This window comes from Euprymna scolopes, chromosome 15, assembly GCF_053919585.1.
Source record: "Euprymna scolopes isolate OS-2025 chromosome 15, ASM5391958v1, whole genome shotgun sequence".
Taxonomy (NCBI): Eukaryota; Metazoa; Mollusca; class Cephalopoda; order Sepiida; family Sepiolidae; genus Euprymna; species Euprymna scolopes.
In genome coordinates, this window is record NC_136496.1 from 79,823,930 (window position 1) to 79,846,467 (window position 22,538).

At 33.4% G+C, this 22,538-nt stretch overlaps 1 protein-coding gene across 6 annotated transcripts in view; it reads left to right on the top strand.

Annotated features, from left to right (window-relative positions):
- LOC145293936 (uncharacterized) overlaps positions 1-22,538 on the top strand; it is a 439,557-nt gene that overhangs the window by 59,673 nt on the left and 357,346 nt on the right. For all 6 annotated transcript variants that reach the window (XM_080140784.1, XM_080140780.1, XM_080140782.1 and 3 more), the window contains one exon: positions 17,307-17,423. In XM_080140784.1, the coding sequence (XP_079996910.1) occupies positions 17,307-17,423 (117 nt within the window). The remainder of the gene's footprint in view (positions 1-17,306; positions 17,424-22,538) is intronic.

Here is a 22,538-nt window from a genome sequence, read left to right on the forward strand (position 1 = left end):
AAAATGGCGGTTAAGGCAGCCACTCTTCGTTTAGTATAAAATTTGATTTTCTTAATTAAAAATAAAACTACTCGATCGATTTACGTGATTATTTGGAATATGATATTTTTGTTTCATCATGGATGTGTAGAACCATGCAGAATTTTCTTTATTTTTGTTTTTTTAATATAAAAGGAATTCTGGACAGGAACCAAATAAAGGTGAATATGATCTTTTGCTACAATTTGTTCAGTAATTGGCAATTTCTACAAAAATTAAAAAAAGTTCCTATTTATCGTCATGTAAAAGTAACTGTTTTTTCCCCTTCGACCCTAAACCCAACAGTCTCGATCATTGTTAAGATGACGTTCCCTGTTGATTAAGATATGTCTCTTGTCCTATGCAGTTCTAGGAAGTCCCCCCCCTCCTCTCAGATTTTGTCTTCTTTCTTTGTGAATGGGGTTTGTTTATCACTAATCGCCTGTGGCCCTACTATCGGGGAATGCGAATGGAGCTGCCCAAGCATTCATTTTTTTTTTTGCAGGTTGGAGTGCTCTTATCCTAGAATGCTGGCTTTTCAAATCACACTTTCCGGCCCTTGTGTCACATCATCTCGCCGTGGGAGGAAGATAAATAACATCACCTAAAAGCAGTCTATATTATATTTCTCTTAGTCTGGCTCTCTATCATTTTTCACTTTTTCTTAGAAACCACTGGGCCGATCTGGTTGAAATTTTGTACGGACTTTAGTAATGATAAGGTGCAGTTAACTAAGTATTATGGTATCCGCTCGATGCACAGTTAGTGATTACTCATGATTAATACCACATTTATTCTCAATTTTTCTTGGAAAATACTGGGCCAATCTGGCTAAAATTTTGTATCGACTTTTGTTATAAGGTGTAATGAAATAAGTATTGTGGTATCCGTTCGATACATAGTTAGGGATTAAGTCACCACAATATCACATTTACTCTCAATTTTTCTTGGAAACTACTGAATAGATTTGGATGAAATTTTGTATGGAACTTTGCTATGATAAGATGCAGCAAACAAAGTATTGTGGTATCTGTTAATGCATAAGTTAGTATTAAAAAATGAGCATAAATTTAACCATATGCAGCCATCAGCTTTGGCATAAAGCATCCATTCTAAGTCAACGGGCTATAACCTTTTCCTGTTTATAACGGGCTAAAAAATCTTATTATTTGTATTCATCGGAATACTATTCTCATCACGAGTGCTGTTTTCATAATATTTCTGCAAGGACCCGTGGCGCAGTGGATAGAGTATTTGGAAAAGTCAATTGTAAAACTGATATTCTCCTGAAAGTTGAAGGTTCAATTTTCAGCGTGGGCGACCGAAAAATACAATTGCGAATTACTTAGGACCTCTATCCAGTCATGGCTGGACCGTTGTGAAAATGACACTCAAGATGAGAACAGTAGTCCGATTAATCCAAATAAGACGAATAACCAATCCTCATTACAAAAAAGTCAGAAACGTAAAAAAAAATCTTACTAAGTAGACATAGTCAAATAGACATAGCATTATAAATTTTGCTAAGCTATAGTGAAACCATATTTATTATCTCTGCTATCGTTTTATGATTAGTTATATATATATATATATATATATATATATATATATAATTTTATAGAGGGGATTAGATCTGGAGTCTAAAGAGCAAAGTTTATTTTAACGTGTCAATACTTTAAAATAATCTTGCTCATAATACTGTGGATATGTAATGTAATAAGCTCAATAGGTATATTTCTCCTAGAGCTATATTAATTTTATGTTAAAATGTTTGTTTTTCCTGTTGAAACTGATTCATAATTTATAATTAGTAATCTCTCTCTCTCTCTCTCTCTCTCTCTCTCTCTCTCTCTCTATATATATATATATATATATATATATATATATATATATATATATATATATATATAAAGAAGGCAATTTGAGAAGCAATCTTGATTTAATGGACAGTGTAGATGAAGATTTATATTTGCTGATTATTTGTTTTCTGTGCAGCAGCAGCAGCCGCCGCCGCCATGTTGGAAGCATTTGCCGATGGCAGCAAGATCTATTGTTGGTGTTGAAGAGCAGCAAAGTATAACGCTTTGGCTTCTGAGTGAATTTGATGGAATTGTTTGCATTTTTGCTTGATGAATATACAAAAGCAATTTGGCTTTGTAATTTTCCCATCTCGCTTTCCCTGTCGATGTCTCCTCCACGATTTCCCTTCTCTCTCTCTCTCTCTCTCTCTCCCTCTCCTCGATTTGCCCCTTCCCCTGCATCGTGTCACTCCAAAAATCATTCTTATCAAGCAATATTAATGGCCATCTTAATGATACTCAAGACCGAAAATAAATTATTTTATAGGACATTTTGTATCGTTGTAAAGAATAGATTCGTTTTGAAGTGAACAACCGCATCAATGATTCAACTGGGTTTTCATTTTCGTTTATTTAGACATTTAAATCAAGAACGTATTGTTTTCCCATTTACTTGCCTCCCCACAACGGCAGAGTTAGACACAAGGTCATTTTTTTTTTTTTTTTTTCATGTGGGGAAAATCCATCTCCCCAAAAAGGAGCACTTCGGATAGGAACAAAAATTAAAATTGGCTCAGTCTAGAAGGATTTCTACTCCAATGATCGGGGACTGAAAAGGTGAAGTGTGGCGGACGGACAAAAATATTATTTCAAACTTAAGAATGACAGATCGACCAACAAACAGGACTTCTTATGGAGATTTGAAGACACATAAAAACATATTCGTTTTCGAATGTAAAATGATTTCTACTGAGAAAAATATTTTTCGAAACTGAAAGAGATCCACTTATGTCTAATTCCAAAGTCTGATCTTTGATCAGAATATAAATTTAATAGATTTGTGTTTTACAATCATAGCTTTTGGAATTTAAAATTTTGCACAGTTTAGAAATAATCACTTGAATATAATTAAACAAAACTGGCAAAAGTTATAACCCGTTGACTTAGAACGATTGCTTTATGTCAAATTGATCGTTAAATGTGGTCAAATTTGAGCTCATTTTTGCATTAAATTTTAATCCATACTAATCCCTAGCTGTGCATAAAATGGATACCATAATACTTAGTTCGCTGTATCTTAGTGTAATCAAGGTCCATAGAAAATTTCAGCCAGATCAATCCAGTAGTTTTTAAGAAAAAGTGGAGTTAAAATACTAATTCCTATTAATCTCTAACTGTATTGAACGGATACTATAATACTTACTTCGCTGCATCTTATCATAATGAAGGCCCATACAAAATTCCAACTAGATCAACTCAGTAGTTTCTGAGAAAAAATGGAACGAACAGACAAGCAAACAGATAGAAATACAGATTGGTTTTGTATAGTTCAAAAATAGAAAATACATACTCAATAGTGAAAAAAAAATATCTAGGGGTATTTAAATGTTTTTTTTTTAATTCATAAAACAACAGTATCTATTACAAAATAATCCTAATGTATATTGGTTGATTGATAATATTTCTTTTATCTAGATTGACAGCATAATGGATTCATGTGCTTCTAAACTAGGAGTCTCTAAGCTAAGGCCCATGGGCCAGATCTGGCCCACCAAAGTCTTTAATTTGGCTCGCAAAGCTCTTGTTAAAAACGTAAAATATTAAGGAAAAATTAAAAACTGGAAATGTGTGAAAGTGTGATTTTTTTAATTTTTTTATTTTTTATTCAGAAAATGATTAAAAGAATGAGGCTTTGGAGAACCATTTTCATTAAAAAGCAAAACTAGTGGGCAAAACCGTATAAAACACATTCAGGTCATTTTTTTTTTTTTTTTAACCCGCGCAGCTCTAAAAATGTCAGCAATATGACCCCTCGAACAAAAAACAAAAGAATTTTTAAAAAGGGCAATATTATTTTTTTTTAAGTTAAAATATTTTAATTCTATAAAATTAATAAAACTTAAAGAACAGACGATCAAGTTAAATTATTATCTTTACTGTGAAATAGAAAAAAAAAAATCCAAGTTTCTCTTTCGGTAAATAGAAGCGATATTTAAGCGTAATTAGTTTGATTTCATTGTTTTATTCTACAGCATTTCAACCTTTTTCGGGTTACTTAATGCCAGATGCAGTAATTTTATGCTTTAAGTTCTTTTTATCTTCAAATATTTATTCATGGTGTTTAGTTTGGTTGTTTTGTAGAAGAAAAGTGTTTTTGTTTTAGACTTTATCGAACATGATTGAGTTTTGAAAAAAAAAAATAGGAAACACTCACATCATTTAGCCCATTTTAAGTCGGGAAGCCAGTATCTTCAGTCTGATCTGATAGCAGCAGAAAACATTAATTTATCTCAATTCTTTCTAAAAGTGAACAGTAAAAAGAATGGTGTTAATAATTTGAATATTTGATACTTACTTTGATATAATAACCTGAAGATTTTATTTCTCCCAAAATAAATAACTAAAGTTTAAATAATTGAATTTTCGATTGTAATTTACTTTGTGTTTAATAGCAAAATTTACTTTATAAGTAGAGTCACAAAATCTCACTGCAAAAAAAAAAAAATAAATAAATAAATAAATAGAATTATCACAATCAAATTACATTTACTAAAATTATGAAAACTATATTTTTACATTTTAATCTTTCACATTGAGTCCAAAAAAGTCTCCAATCTAACAGGTCCAGTACTTTGTCCAATCACTGTAATGTCGCATCCCTGTGCCCATTTTACAAGTACTTTAATGGAATGTGCTCTGAATGAACTCATATCACTTGTGTCCTCACGACGTACATACCCCCGACTAACCTAACATGCAGCAAATTCTCGCCTCTTCACTGTTGAGATCCTTAGATTCCAGAAAGCCTTCTATTCTTAGTTTCTTCCCTTGGACTACTAAACTTTTGAATTTCCCTTCCGGTTTCTTGCTTCACTGACTGTAATAAATTTAAATGTAATGTGAACAGACATCTTGCTGCTTCAACTCGCCACAGTCCGCTGTTAGACACGATCCCAAATAGTAGCCTCTTCATTCCAAGTGGTAATGTTCGGGGGGGGGGGAATGAAAACAAAAACAAAACAAAAAAAAAACAAAAACAAACAAAAAAAAAACAAAAAAAAAAAACTACAGCAATTAGATTTCTATGAGGGTCATTAAGATAACAACTTCCCGAGGAAGGTTAATAAAATTGTTACCATTGATCATCAACGACATTTGAGTACCTTAGGATCCGTGCATTGGTTATCAGAATCGTTCACGGCAAATGACTAAAAGAACTTCAGAGAAATTTGAAGTATAGTACTTCCTTAGTGATGAAGAAATGATTTTATATTTGTGTATAAAAGTGATGTCATGCGACTATGTATTATACCTCAGGGAGCTGAATGCCTCTGCCTTGCATAGTTTCAGGTCACTCTTGGACAATTGAAGCACTTGTTAGCTTCCTGCTGATATTCCAGGGGATTATCATACAACATACAAGGGGTAGATGGAGTTCCTCGGTGAAGGCCATACATAAGGACATCCAAGTGGCAATACGCCTTGTTTGGGATGAAAAAGAGTAAAAAGAACAATATTTTATAATTATATTATTGCAGAGGGTCGACAGATTGAGGGTGCCAATCGACCGTACAACTAATAAAGTAGACACAAGGCAAGGAAAATTACGGCTATAGCAAAGAGAGATGACAAACGCAAATGTTCAGTTAAATATGATAGGATAGCGTGTTTTATTTTTTGTTTTTCAAGAAAAAAGATAAAATGAACGTCAATGGAGAATGGAGATTGGTTGGAGTGAGAACGGGCGTCTCTTAAAGTTGAGGTTTTTGGGTCCCTGAGATAGGATGATGTGTCCCGGGTTGATCCGAATTGTATGGGTAAGATCTGATGCTGGAAACTGGTAGCCAGAAGTCAGTGAGCACCGGAACAGGTGGCTGGATGTCAGTGGGCTGCAGGAGCTGGTGGCTGGAATCGCTGGAAGCTGCAGGAGTAGGCTGGAACCGCTGAAGTGAGCACTGGAGGCTGCAGGAGTAAGCTGAAGTCGATAGAAGATGCAGGAGTGAGCGGGAAGCGTTGGAAATGAGCCAGGGTTGAAGCAGGTTTAGGAACTGAAATGGCACACTATATTGTACATAGGTAGTTTGTGACCCGCATTAATAGTTTGTTGAGTAGCCCTGACAAGGGCTATTTGGACACTACTGCTGTCACTCCTGGTTCCCATGGCGACTGGCTATGCTGACTTGACTCTCGTCAAGTAGGAATAGGTGTGCTCCTAACTCCCGGTCTGAGAATTAAAATTTGCTGTGAAACCCCTGATTTCATAGAAAGCTCTTTATGCTACAGTCGACTGTCTTGATAAACAAATCAACCACTATTATTAATTTTTGGCCGTATTACTTACGGGCAAAATGTCTTGGGTGTTTATTGTTTGTATATATTTTATTTTTCATCCAAAAATGTCTGTTATTTTGTTTCATTGCGAAAAATTGAATTTTGTATTTTTCTCTTTGTTGTTAAAGAAAAAGTTGTTGCTATTTTTAGCAAGCATAGCTGTGATATATTTGGAGAAGAGTAAGGTTTCTGTTGATGAGGATTCGAGTTTGTTGACATAGTGGAAGCGATGATTTGAAACTGCAACTATATCTTTTGCCAGTGTTTACTTTTCTTGAAATTTTTTTATTTTTATTTTCTTTACTGATATATATTTAATTTTACACAAAAAAGGAAAATATCTCTATATGAGGCTTTGTCCACCAGTCGGTTATTCTTAAGTTTGAAACAATATTTATATCCGTCTGTCACACTTGAATTTGAAATCATGTTTGTGCATGCACAGTGTTTAAAATTTTATTATGGTTTAATAATTTGATTCAAATTAAAACGATCAAACAAGGTCGTGATGAATGAAATTTAACAATCCTCTGTAAAAAAAAAAAAATAGAAAAATAATACTTTGTTAATGTGAAAAAACAAAAACAAAAAAAACATTGAGAAACAAAAATCTATCTTATATATAAAAGGCACTTTGTGTGTGTGTGTGTGTGAGAGAGAGAGAGAGAGAGAGAGAGAGGGAGAGAGAGAGAGAGGGAGAGAGAGAGAGAATTCCCAAATGGACTCCAAAACAGCTGGGCCGATTTTTATGAAACTTTATACAAATGTACTTTATGTGCCTGGGAGTGTTCTTAAATAGGTTTTGTATCAAAATATATCCAATAAGTAACGAAAATCAATAATAAAAAAATACGATTGAAGAAAGGACAGTTCGATTTTGATTAAAGTTAACATTTTTATACAGCCTAACTTCACAAGTGCATTTGAGAAATTTTATCACCACACAAACAGAAGGGCTCGGCGTATAAGATCAGCAATAGGTTCTTTGATAAGATAGGCGTACATTCAAAATGAATGTTTCTGTTTAGAGCACAATTAACCATGATACTTGACATTTGCATCCTAAACTTTAATTAAAGACATTATATAAAAATTTCATAAACTCAACAGTAGTTTCTCTACAGTGCAATGTATTGTGGACTAAGTCACTGCGGGGAGGCATATAAGCTTCCTTCTGGTGCACTGTGGTTGGTTCCCAAATAGAGCAGGCAATCAATCGACTGGGTTGAAAAAAATGAGCGATTTTGCTGATCACGCTGACAATAAAAGTTTTTCTTTTTCTTCATTACATGTTCACCTCAAACAAGGCACAGTGCCACTTTGATATAGGGGATTACTATCAGGGACATAAGTTGCAGGGATACTATGTAGGGAGTTGAGCAGCAAGATATTTGTTCACATTACACTTGAACTTCTGCATGTCAGTACAGTTGGGGAATCAGGAACATGGAAGGGAATTCCAAAGTCTAGAAGCTCTGGGAAAGAAAGTATTAGAGTAGAAGGAATCTCTACTGTGTAGGGGTGGGACTTTGCTGCTTCTCGAGTTTGTCGGGGGTATTTATGTCCAGAGGGTACAAGTGTTTGTAGTTCGTCAGAGCATTCACCATCAAAATACTTGTAAAACAGACAGAGGGGTGCAACATTTCGTCGATGGGACAGAGGTTGAAGCTTAGATGACAGTTCAGGACCTATCAGGTTGAAGACTCTTTTTTTGAGTCTGTTCAGGAGTGAGAGACTAGTAGCAGGTGCACCAGCCCAAATGTGACAACAATACTCCATACATGGGCGAATGGTGGCCTTGTAGAGATACAGTATACTTTCAGGCATAAGTAACTTTCTAGCAGGGTAGATGTGCCACGAACTTTAGCACTGACTCATTCACTATTCGACCTACCACTTGGAGACTATTCACATTTGCTTGAAGAAGCCTTCTCTCTGCAAGCAGAGGGAATGTCTCTTAGGTTTGAACGTGATCAGTCTGGAAGTGATATCATACGTTGCGTTATTTTAGACATATAGTGTATCCCGTTTTCTTTTTCTTTTTTTTTGTAAGACATTATAACACTTTAAAAAAGAAAAAGTATCGTCTCCGATTTTATTTTAAATGTATCATACCCCATTTCACTCGAAAAAAAAAAAGAAATTCTTCGATTCAGCTTATGAAAAGTGAGGGCGAAACCGGTCAGTTGGCCTCTCCCCATTACATGTTTTTTTTCTTCTTATTTATCACTTTTAATCATGAACATCAAAACGGGTCTTCCTGTCATGATTGCAATAATGAAATTTTTCATCCCGCATAAAATTATGATGTATATATATCTATATATTTATATATATAATTGTGTGTGTGTGTGTGTGTGTGTGTGTGTGGATAGATAGATAGAGAGATGGAAAGCAGATTACTACTAAAAACTATATATATATATATATATATATATATATATATATATATATATATAGTTTTTAGATTGTTTTACTTTGTTCACTGCTTCTTATTGTTATATGTTGGGCCCTACGCCAATAAGTAAAGATTATGTTAACTAGTATCAATTTCGGGAGGATTACATTAAGTTTATGTCAGGACAGCTTAGCCGTATACTCTAGACAGAAAGATTAATTTCTATCCTGTATTATCAAAGAACCTACTGCTGATTTTATACGCCGGGCCCTTCTGCTTGTGCAGTGATAAAACTTCTCGAATGCACTTGTGATGTTAGGCTGTATCAAAGTGTTAACTTAGGTCAAAATCGGACTATTCTTTTTTTAATTGATTTTTTTTGATAATCGCTTTCCGATACTAAACCTAGCTAAGAACACTCCCAGGCACGTAAAGTACACTTGTGTAAAATTTCATAAAAATAGGCCCAGTCGTTTGAAATCTATATAGAACTCTCTCACGCACACACTCACGCACTAAGACAAACTCACACATATACACCTACACATTCGCACGCACACACACTCACACAACTCAGACTCACACACTCACGCTCTAACACATTTACACCCACACACACCCACACATTTGTACACACACACACACACACACACACACACACTGCTCACACTCACGCAGAGTTCCATTTTATATATAAGTACCTATTTACTATGCCTCCTCACGGGACAGAGTTAGACACCAGGGTCGTTTTTTAACGTGGAGAAAAGGTACAAAAATAAAAATTGTCTCAGTCGTGAAGGATTTCTCCTCCACCGAAAGAGAACAAGAAATAGAAGTGCAGCATCTGAAGAACAGATACTACACTTTGAGGTATTTATTTGCTCCCCCACTGAGCAAATTAGGCACAAGGCCGATTTTTAAAGTGAGGAGTGAAGGGGAAATGGGGACCAACTCTCCGGGGAGTAGGGGAGCTGGATAGTAACAATTGGTATGAAGGGTTGCCCCTACATTGACCAAGGTCTTATATGTGGGATTGCTCCCACATATGGTCTTTGCTTGCAGTATCTGCTGGAAAAGATTGTATTTATTTGCTTCCCCACTGAGCAAATTAGGCACAAGGCCGTTTTTTAATGTGGAGAGAGAGAGGGAGGGGGAAGGGAAAAAGGGGACCAGCTCCCGATGGGTGGGAAATGGGAGCTGGATAGTGACAATTGGTATGAAGGGTTGCCCCTACATTGACCAAGGTCTGATATGTGGAGTTTCCCCCACATATGGTATTTGCTTGCAGTATCTGCCGGAAAAGATGCTACACTTTGATCTTGTCCCGAAGGCCAGGTTCTAAAGTAGAGATAGAGATTTGTTTATTGATCGCTCACTGGCAACAACTCCACAAGTGCATAAGTACGCGTTTCTTTCTGGAAACGATATGTGCGAACTATTGTTGTAAAAATGCTTGTTATTGAAATGCTACATTATAACCCTCCTTCCAACCCTCTCTGAAGAATGAGTTGTAACTGCACTTGACTACTGGATGACGACAAGCGATTATGATTTTATGACATTTCTTATTGCTCCATTTAGATCGTCTGCCCGGTTACCTTAGCGTCCTTTCCATGCATAATTAGGTGTGTTCTTACGTTGCCAGTTGGGCCTCTCTCTCTCTCCTAAAAAGTCCGTTTCGCCATCATTTACATTTTTATATCCAGCTGTTTTGGCAACAGTTATCATAGAGTTGCATATTTTAGGAGTATGGAGGGGGCTGAATATGGTGCTGTATCGTTTGGAAGAGCTTTTAGGCCTTCGTATAAATTTACAGCTTCCCTTAATGTAAATACAAAACAATATTATTTTGTTTTAAAACCAGTAATGTTTTAATTTGTTTCAAATAATATATATATATATATATATATATATATATATATATATATATATATATATATATATATATATATATATATATATTATATATATATATACTAGCAATCGGTGCCCGGCGTTGCCCAGGTGTTTTGAAGTGTATGCTGAGGAAAAAAAAAAAGGTTAATTTTTTAAAACTTTGACCCCTATTATGACCTCTTAACATTTATTATTTAGGGATCAAGTAAAGTTAATAAGTTAGATCCATGTCCAAGGAATCTATATATAAAATATCACGTGTTTAGACCCTAAATTGTAGGAGGAGTTTGGTAGTGTTCTCAAAGGTCAAATTGTTGAATATTGACCACTTAATCGCCAAATTTCTGTCGAAAACCTATCACATCGATTTTCCCAAATCTCAGTACCCTGTATATCAAATTTCGAATCTGTAGGCTTAAAATTGACAGAGTTTTAGCGTAGGGAAATGCACACAGACGCACAGACACACACAGACACTATCACTTATATATATATAAACATAAACATCACATATATAAGGATAATAGTACGCCATATATATAACAAAAGACCATTATTTACTGAAGTGAAAGGAAAACCCGGGGGAACTTTACCCAAAAATAAATCTATATTTTTTGTGTGTATTGATAGTCTTATCAACACCCCTTTTTTTCTATTTATTTAAAAAGAAAATACAACTTTGTTATTTATGAGTCGTGGAATTGCATTCATCTACAAAAGATCTAGCTAATGTGCACATTTTTTTATCGTTTTTAATTAATTCCCTATTAGTTTTTTTTTTCGGTTCTCTTATACGATGATGATCTTTATTTAACTATTACGTGTAATTATATTCATACAGATATTCTATATGATTTATATTTGCGTAATATTTGCGTAGAAATGAAGGAAATCAAATTTACTGTGTGTTTATCGTGTTGCCATAACAACGTGACGTAGCCAAGGACGGTAGTGGACGTGAGTGTGTGTGCGTGTGTGCGCGCGTGTTTTTGTACTGTGTTTATATTATGCATATTGTTTCGTATCTTATCAACTTTTTCGAATCTATGTGTACAGTAATACAAACCCGTTTTTCGAGCTGAATAAATATGTTACATTCAATAAAAACACGAAAAATATATCCAGTTTGGTAGAAAAGTAACTTATCTTGCCTTTAATAACATTTATTTGTTATATATTTGTTTTTTGACAACTTTTTCGAATCTATGTGTACAGTAATACAAACCCGAAATGAAAAGACCACGAGTGAACGCGCGTTTTATATAAAAATAAGTATTTTTAAATTTTATCTTTCTAGCTTTAAAAAAAAGTTTTAAAATTTTATCAGCCGGCATAATTTATTTTTAAATATTGAAAAATTTCAGGAAAATTAATTTTTGCTAGATTTTCAAAACATTGTTTTCGTGTTGTGTGTACGTGTCTGCGGCTAGCACCAGAATGGCGGCCGTGATGTCGTAGGTTGGATTGTTAGATTGTGTAAGTTTCGTATTTTTTTAATTTGTAAATAACAAGTTGTGAAAAAATTAAACCCTTCCAAGATGGAAATAAATAAAGCCATAATATTTAATGGTAAAGGTAAGAGCGTAGGAACCATAGTTTTTTAGGAGATGTGATTATTGGATTAACCAATCAGAAATCGTCTGTGGCACACACATCTCTGTTTATATATATATATATATATATATATATATATATATAATTAGCAGTTACGCCTGGCTTTGTTCGGGCCCTATGTACTGTTCGTAACTTTATGTGCATATATATATATTGCTTTAGACTCAAATTAAATTAAATTGTTTGACACATGTTCAAGTAACCTACATCTAAAATTTCATATATTTTGCTACATGACTGAATACCCTTTTCTGTAAAATTTCAAATGTTTAGGCAGAAAATTGGCTTAATAGTTTGCTAGAGATCGCAAAGGTAAAATCTTTTGAACTTTAATCACTTGGAAGCCAGATTTTCAGCAAAAAAAACAAAACAAAACAAAACAAAAAACAACAAAAACAAAAACAAAAAAAAATGATTAAAAACTTGTCCTATGTTTGAATATACTTTATGCAAAATTTCAAATGTTTAGACCAAGAATTGGCTGAGTAATTTGGTAGAGACCGCAGAGGTCAATTTTTAAAAACTTTGACACCAATTATGACCCCTTAGCATTTATTGTTTTGGACTCAAATCAAATTATAAAGTTAGATCCATGTCTAAGTAACCTCTATCTAAAATTTAAAGCGTTTAGACCCAAAATTGGCGGAGGAGTTTGGTAGAGTTCTTAGAGGTCAAATCGTTGAATTTTAACCTCTTAACAGCCAAATTTCTGGCCGAAAACCGATTAAAAAAATTTTCCCAAATTTCAACAGCCCGTTTGTCTAATCTCGAGTCTGTAGACCGAAAATTGAAAGAGTTATTTGATAGGGAATGTATACACACACACACGCACACACACACACACACACACACACACACACACACACACACACACACACACACACACACACACACACACACACAAATTTTCACTTATATATATATATCATGGACTCTCCTGTCGATTTCGACATACGAGGTTCTTACAATTTCAAATATTTAACTTTGTGTGTGAGTTGCAGATAACATTTCAGTGCAGCTAATGGTCTACAAAGAAGTCCACAAATTGTGCAAGAATGTAGATTGTTGGAGTATATAGTTAGGACGGTGGACAGTACTTTATCTTTTCCCTTGTTTAATGCAGTTTGACAATGTTTGATGCTGCATTTATCATAATGACATTGAAGCATTAATTACGATTAATATATATAACTGACAGATCAAAGTTATGTCATGCTGTTATTTATTGTCGATGTGAAACAAAGAAAAGCTAACATGTGTTTCTAGAATATATATATATATATATATATATATATATATATATATATATATATATGAAATAAATTCAAATTATAAACAAGTCTCTCATCTTCAGAGCGTTGTTGCCAAATTAAAGCCCCATCAAAGTGAAATTTCATACAATGGTCTTCAACTATCCATGGCTCCACCCCAAAAATAACCCCCACACAATTTGCTTTGGAATATGATTTCTATAAGAACCGATCTGATCTATATAAAATAACTGTTTTTTTTAAATTAAAAAATTTTTTTTTTTTATTACGTATACATATAATCTAATTAGGAACCGGAAAATCGAAACTTTTTAGAGAATCGAAATTGGAAAAAATTGAGCCGAATTTCCAATTCTCAAAACGATTGTTTTAATTTTTGTTTTTGGTTTAAAACTTAATTTTTCAAATCATAAATATTTATTTGTTTTAACCTATCAGTAAAACTGAAATCTGTAGATGCTGATAACGAATGTAGATAAAAATGGCACCGAAAAAAAAAATGTTATGGTAAAAATGGCTCAGGTAAAAATGGCACGAGTGGATATTAGGAAAAAATGACATAAGTGAAAAATATAAATGAAAATCGCAGAAATAGTTTATCAAAATCTTGGAAATAATATATAAGCATTGGTTAAATCAAAAAGAAAATTATATCTACATTTAAAAGTAGAAAGTGACCTTCAGCTGTTATGCAAAAACCCCCCAAAAAACCAAAAACAAACAAAAAACAAAAAACAAAAACAAGCATTAACGTAAAATTATCACTTATTTCTGTGCCAGTGTTTAATCAAATAGCAGTTTAAAGACATATAACCGTATTTTTTTCCAAAGAATATTGTGTTTGTACGTTTTTTGTGGGGTGGGGGCGGTAAAAACAACTCTCCTTTAACCCTGCCAATAACCATAAATCCGAGCAGCAACATCCAACGCCAAATATAATAACCCTAACCCTAACCTAGCCTTTAATTCATGTCTCTTTCAAAGACTGGTGCTACCAGATCAAGTTGCTGAGACGAAATGCACTTAATATCGATGCTTTTTGTTTTTCTACTCCCTTTTGCAAAACTTAATTATGTTCTGCAAAACCAAAAACAAAAAAAACAACAACCCACTCCCCGCTTCCTTCTTCCTATTCCCCCTTTCTCTTTCTATCTCTCCCCATTTCCTGACTGGTTTCCTAACATAAAATATACCAAACATTAATACTGTAACTCTTTGGATGGCAATAAGCCTCCCCAATGTCTCAGTATTCTGCACACTGTTTTCTGTGGATGTCTAGTTAGTGACTCTTGCAGCTCCAACTCACTTCTGTAGCTTCCAGCTCCTGTGACTCCAGCTAACTCATGCAGCTTCAGCTCCAGTTTTACACTGCAGCTCCTCCAGTTGCTCTGACTCTAGTGCCTCATGCTCTAGCAACTTTCAGCAGCTCTGTCTCAGCCGTTCCAACTCCTTCCTGCATCAGCCATTCTTGCCCTAGCTTCTTCCAGCGGTTGTTGCCTGTAACCCCCGGCTCTTTGTTTCATTGCCTGTTAATGCCTAGCTCTGTTTCAGTGCTCATCAATGTCCAACATCCAATGCCTGTCAATGTCCGGCTCTTTGTTCCGGGGACTGCCAATGCCCAGCTCCAGTATTTAGCCTTTCCTGCAACCACTGTACCTGTCGATCCATCTCTTAGCCATATCCACACAGACTTGACCTACCTGAAACATTTTATCACACCTCAGGTACATTCCCGTTGATTTCCGTGTGATGACATTCTATGCTGTCCAGGATCCAGTTCTCAAATCTCTAGCCTTTCTAGCTATCCAGTGTCCCATATTCCTGCCCATCCAGTCTCCATTGCTGTCCAGGTACAAAATTTCCTATTCCAGAATAATTATGGATTGATCGATTTCGTTCAGTACTTCTACATTTCCACTTGAGTTTATGGTTAAATGAACATGTTTCTTTTACAACTGTTCATCCGCCTTTGTCCTTTCCTTGCCATTTCCGTTGTATTTTGTCATTTCCGTTGTATTTTGTCATTTCCGTTGTATTTTGCCATTTCCGTTGTATTTTGCCATTTCCGTTGTATTTTGTCATTTCCGGTGTATTTTGCCATTTCCGGTGTATTTTGTAATTTCCGTTGTATTTTGTCATTTCAGTTGTATTTTGCCATTTCCGTTGTATTTTGCCCAGATCTACTTTCTTAACTGTACGGCTGATCGCAACCAACAATTTGCCCCCCCCCCCTAGACGTGTTTATTATTTTGATGATAACGATCCAACCCGAATTTTGAAAGCCTTAATATCTCAAGTTTCATAACTATTTATCGATTATCAAAAACTTCAGATGGTTCAGTCGCAGGCATGTTGTGGTGATTTTAGAAATGTTAAGCCAACCTTTTTTTGCAACATCTGCATAACATATGTGTAACATGATATGTGTAACATGATATGAGTAACATGTGTCACATGATGCGTAATGTAGCTATGTCATTTTGTGAACAGGATTGAATTTGATGCGGTCAAAGGTTTGGTTCCACAAAGAAGCTAGGACCTTTTAAATCTTGAAAAATTGAACAGGAACGACATAAACGAGCGAAGAAATTAACAGAATAATCAGAGAGATGAACAAGGGGGTTACGAGAGACAATCAACAACATGTCAATCCAATCTATGCAGAATAACACAGTAGAGAACGAACAAAAATTTTGCTCACTCATATTACTCGAATGTTGTCAGTGATCCGTAGGTAAAACGATTCCTCGGCATAGCTCGTAACACAAATTGATCGAGTGGACGATTCAGAAATATAGGCGACACTATATGCGATCGTACCGAACGTACAGAAGTCTGGTTTGGTAATCGGAACATTTTCATATCTAAGCTAAGATTTCACTTGACACCCGTACGATCGCACTTAGTCACCTATATTTTTGAATCGCCATCGATTGTTCTGGATATTTGTTTACTTTCGATTGTTCTTGAATTCATGGCGTTTTACATACTTTAGTAAAGACACTGTCCCAGTTCCACCGCAAATACAACACTAGAGATAATTAAAGATTCATGGTATTTAGTTCTCTCTCACTGCAAGAATTTAGATACCAGAGTCGGAAAATGGGATTGAGAAATCAGCTGACCTGAAAAAAGTGTCTGAGCAGCCCCATCGACATTGCCCGGCGAGGGCGCCTCAAGCGATTACCAATAAACTTACCCCTTCTCAAAGAGAGAAGGCAAAGCCTGGGAGGGTGGACCTCCTCGAACTGAACAGAACTTTACACCCACCACAAAATCAACAGGAACCGGATCATTACAGGAATGGTCTAATCTTTGTTGATTGGGGGGGGGGATAAAAATGAAAAATTCAGTTTGCATATCAGTTTCACTAAATAGTTATAAAGGAGTACAGGGTCAGTTTAAGGGCCCCAAGAATTCTATCCTAATTTTATATTATACTGAGCGTCTATTAAGAGATTACTCCTTATTATTTTAAACGAGTGGAAGTTTGACAGAATTCACGTTTAAAACAAATTAAAAGTCATAGCAAATAAGCTCTGTTGAAAATATAAGTATTTTTACTGTATAATTTTTTACTAACAAGATTTTAAGTAAGAACAAAACTTTAAAGTGATTCGGAACCCTCCCCCTACCCTCATTCCGTGTAAGGGGCTTCTCCAGGATGCAAAACTTACCTCTGCACATTGTTATGCCAAATTATACTCGCATACTTTTTTTTATTACTCTTGTAAATTGGGAATGTATTTTATTTTGCAGACGCCAAGTGCATTAGGAATGAAAGTATCTCAACCATGCAGGAATTCATCCAATACACAAAGGAATGCCAGATATTCTTACAAGACGTATTAAAAAAATTGCCGTTACATGCTAATGGTAAGACTGGATTCGAAATGTTTCTGTTTTTTTTTTTTTTAGATGACGATTAATAATTTGTAGGATTCGGTTTATTTGGAATATTGTTCCGATCTTGAGTGCTAGTCTCACAACGTTTTCGACGATGTTCAGGACTCGATTCTTGAGTTTCTACAAGATATATCCGAAGAAGGTCGGAGGTTATGTCGACTGAAACGTGAAAACAGCACTTAAGATGAAAACAGTAATCTGAATAATCCAAATAATACATGGATGGACGGGCGATGAAAGTAAAAAGTGATTTTTTTAAAAACTAAAATGAGAATTTTATCCCTGATTTAATAAATTAATAAAGAAACCCAAATCAGAACTATCTAATCTTCATTTTTGTTATTTATTAATTCATAAATAAATGTTAATATATTTAATATATAATATATTTAAAAATATTTTTTAAATATTTAAAAAATATGTTTAATATATAATATATTTAAAAATATTTTTAAAATATTTAAAAAATATGTTTAATATATAATATATTTAAAAAATAAAACAAAACAAGCTTCTTTCTTTCTTTCTTCTTTTTTTTTTTTTTGAAAAGTCACTTAAATTACTTTAACCTCCTCCTAATTTTGAGGACGGAATGCCTTAGTAATACACATGTTAAATTAAAGATTTCATACCTCCAGGAAATGGCAATTAACCAATTTTTATAATTTATATACAATCTTTATAATATATATATATATATGCAACATCTATATATATATATATATATATATATATATATATATATATATATATATATATATATATATATATATATATATATATATATGTATATATATGTAACATGTGTGTATATATATGTAACATGTGTGTATATATATGTAACATGTGTGTGTACATATATGCAGCATGTGTGTATATATATACGCAACATGTGTGTATATATATGCAATATATATATATATATATATATACGCAACATGTATATATATGCAACATGTATATATATATATGCAACATGTATATATATATATATTCAACATCTATACGTATATGCAACATGTATATATATATGCAACATGTATATATATATGCAACATGTATATATATGTATATATATGTATGCAACATGTATATATATGTATGCAACATGTATATATATGTATGCAACATGTATATATGTATGCAACATGTATATATATGTATGCAACATGTATATATATATGCAACATGTATATATATGTATGCAACATGTATATATATATATTCAACATCTATACGTATATATGCAACATGTATGTATATATATATATATATATATATATATACATATATATGCAACATGTATGTATATATATACATATATATGCAACATGTATGTGCAATATATATATATATATATATATACATATATACATGTTGCCTATAAAGTATAAAAATTGTTCACTCAACAAAAAGAGTTGTTTTTTTTAGAGTATGGAATGACGAAATCTATCTTTTGAACATTTCCATGTCCAATCATTAATTGACTGCGAATAACGGTTTAATGTGCGTGATAAATTATATATTTCGCGCTTGTAAAAATTGTCTATTAACCGATGCTTGGCAATCCATGGAATCATTTCGAAATTGTAAGGCACGTTCACAAATTCGGATATTGTTATTTTTTCAGTCCGCATGAAATCATTGTCATAAACATCATTTACAAAATTTGTTGAACGCATTCTAAGAACTCGGCGGCCATTTTCTTTCTAGACGGCTGTGCCCACACATTACCTCTTCGGAGTCTTATTTCTTTGTAAAGGTGGTCAATGAGTTTCGACTATGGGTATAATAAGATGTATATCGTTCTTGAAATAAAAAAATGGCAGACTAATCTAAGCGACTTTAAATAAATTTATAAGTTGATTTTTTTTTAAATAAGATAAATACTTTTTACTAACATTTATCAATTTGTAGATACTAAAAATTTCTTCAGACCAGACAATTCTCTGAATTTGGGTGGATTTTTTTTTCAATCAGGAGTTTTTACTTTTTCGTTCAAACCACATTATTTTCACTTTCATTACTTGTCCTTAATTAAATATTCAACATTTTCAACAACATATTAGTCATTTTCTTTTGGCAGTTCAAACAAATTTTTGTAGATTTAATTAACCAACTCCAATGAAATATCTTCAATAGCAAAAAACAAAAACAAAAACAAAAACAAAAAAACGAAAACCTTTTTTTGAGTTGTTGATGTTCTTCTTCTTCTTCTTCTTTTTATTTTTGTAATTCTTCTTATTATTCTTATTAATTCAAACTAGCATTTCAGCCCGGCTTTGCCCGGGTGTTTGGACGTGTATATTGAGCAAAAAAAAAAGAAAAAAAAAAGAAGAAAAGTCAATTTTTTTAACTTTGACCCCTATTATGACCCCTTATCATTGAGTCTTTGGGGCTGAAATCAAGTTATTAAGTTAGACCCATGTCCAAGGAATCTATATCTAAAATTTCAAGTGTTTAGACCCAAAATTGTCGGAGAAGTTTGGTAGAGTTCACAAAGGTCAAATCGTTGAACATTGACCCATTAACAGCGAAATTTCTGGCCGAAAACCGATCACAAGGATTTTCCCAAATCTCAGTACCCTGTATATCAAATTTCGAATCTGTAGACTTAAAATTGACAGAGTTATTGCGTAGGGAAATATAACACACACACACACACACACACGCACACACACACGTTCACTTTTATAGATATATAGATAGATAATATATATGTTATATACTAGCAATCGGTGCCCGGCGTTGCCCAGGTGTTTTGAAGTGTATGCTGAGGAAAAAAAAAGGTCAATTTTTTAAAACTTTGACCCCTATTATGACCTCTTAACATTTATTGTTTAGGGATCAAGTAAAGTTAATAAGTTAGATCCATGTCCAAGGAATCTATATATAAAATATCACGTGTTTAGACCCTAAATTGTAGGAGGAGTTTGGTAGAGTTCTCAAAGGTCAAATTGTTGAATATTGACCACTTAATCGCCAAATTTCTGTCGAAAACCTATCACATCGATTTTCCCAAATCTCAGTACCCTGTATATCAAATTTCGAATCTGTAGGCTTAAAATTGACAGAGTTTTAGCGTAGGGAAATGCACACAGACGCACAGACACACACAGACACTATCACTTATATATATATATAAACATAAACATCACATATATAAGGATAATAGTACGCCATATATATAACAAAAGACCATTATTTACTGAAGTGAAAGGAAAACCCGGGGGAACTTTACCCAAAAATAAATCTATATTTTTTGTGTGTATTGATAGTCTTTTTTCTATTTATTTAAAAAGAAAATACAACTTTGTTATTTATGAGTCGTGGAATTGCATTCATCTACAAAAGATCTAGCTAATGTGCACATTTTTTATCGTTTTTAATTAATTCCCTATTAGTTTTTTTTCGGTTCTCTTATACGATGATCATCTTTATTTAACTATTACGTGTAATTATATTCATACAGATATTCTATATGATTTATATTTGCGTAATATTTGCGTAGAAATGAAGAAAATCAAATTTACTGTGTGTTTATCGTGTTGCGATAACAACGTGACGTAGCCAAGGACGGTAGTGGACGTGAGTGTGTGTGCGTGTGTGCGCGCCCGTGTTTTCGTGCTGTGTTTATATTATGCATATTGTTTCGTATCTTATCAACTTTTTCGAATCTATGTGTACAGTAATACAAACCCGTTTTTCGAGCTGAATAAATATGTTACATTCAATAAAAACACGAAAAATATATCCAGTTTGGAAGAAAAGTAACTTATCTTGCCTTTAATAACATTTATTTGTTATATATTTGTTTTTTGACAACTTTTTCGAATCTATGTGTACAGTAATACAAACCCGAAATGAAAAGACCACGAGTGAACGCGCGTTTTATATAAAATAAGTATTTTTAAATTTTATCTTTCTAGCTTTTAAAAAAAGTTTCAAAATTTTATCAGCCGGCATAATTTATTTTTAAATATTGAAAAATTTCAGGAAAATTAATTTTTGCTAGATTTTCATAACATTGTTTTCGTGTTGTGTGTACGTGTCTGCGGCTAGCACCAGAATGGCGGCCGTGATGTCGTAGGTTGGATTGTTAGATTGTGCAAGTTTCGTATTTTTTTAATTTGTAAATAACAAGTTATGAAAAAATTAAACCCTTCCAAGATGGACAATAAATAAAGCCATAATATTTTATGGTAAAGGTAAGAGCGTAGGAACCATAGTTTTTTAGGAGATGTGATTATTGGATTAACCAATCAGAAATCGTCTGTGGCACACACATCTCTGTTTTTATAGATATATAGATAGATAGATATAGATATTATATATACTAGCAGTTCCGCCCATCTTTGCTTAGGCACTATGTACTGTTCATTCCTTTATGTGCATATATATATATATATATATATATATATATATATATATATATATATATATAGTAATTTATAAAATATATATGGCGATTAAGCTACACTGAATATTCTGCGTTTCATCCAACTATAGGATTCGTCAGGCTTATACTTTCGTATAGTAAATTTATGTGAATAAATGAAATAGTTATATATATATAAGTGTGAATATGTACGCTAATGCCTTTCTACCATAGAGAAAAGTTGCTAGATACCGTATTCGTCAATGTTTTATAAGATTTGACCACAATTTTGACCCCTTAACATTTTTTGTTTTGGGCTTTAATTAAATTAAAAATTTTGACTTATGTCCAAATAACCTACATCTAAAATTTCAAGTGTTCAGGTTCAGAATTGGCGGAGGAGTTTGGTAGATTCTGCAAAAGTCAATTATGTAAACTGACATCTTGCTAGCAAAATTTTAGCCCCAAAACCGATTAAAAAGTTTGCCGCATATCTCAATACCCTTTTATGTAAAATTTCAAGTGTTTAGACCAAAAATTGGCTTAATAGTTTGCTAGAGACAGCAAAGTTAAATTCTTTTGAACTTTGACCCTTTGGAAGTCAACTTTTCAGCAAGAAACACCATTAAAAAGTTTGCCCTATGTCTGAATACACTTTATGTAAAATTTCAAATGTTTAGACCAAAAATTGTCTGAGTAATTTCGTA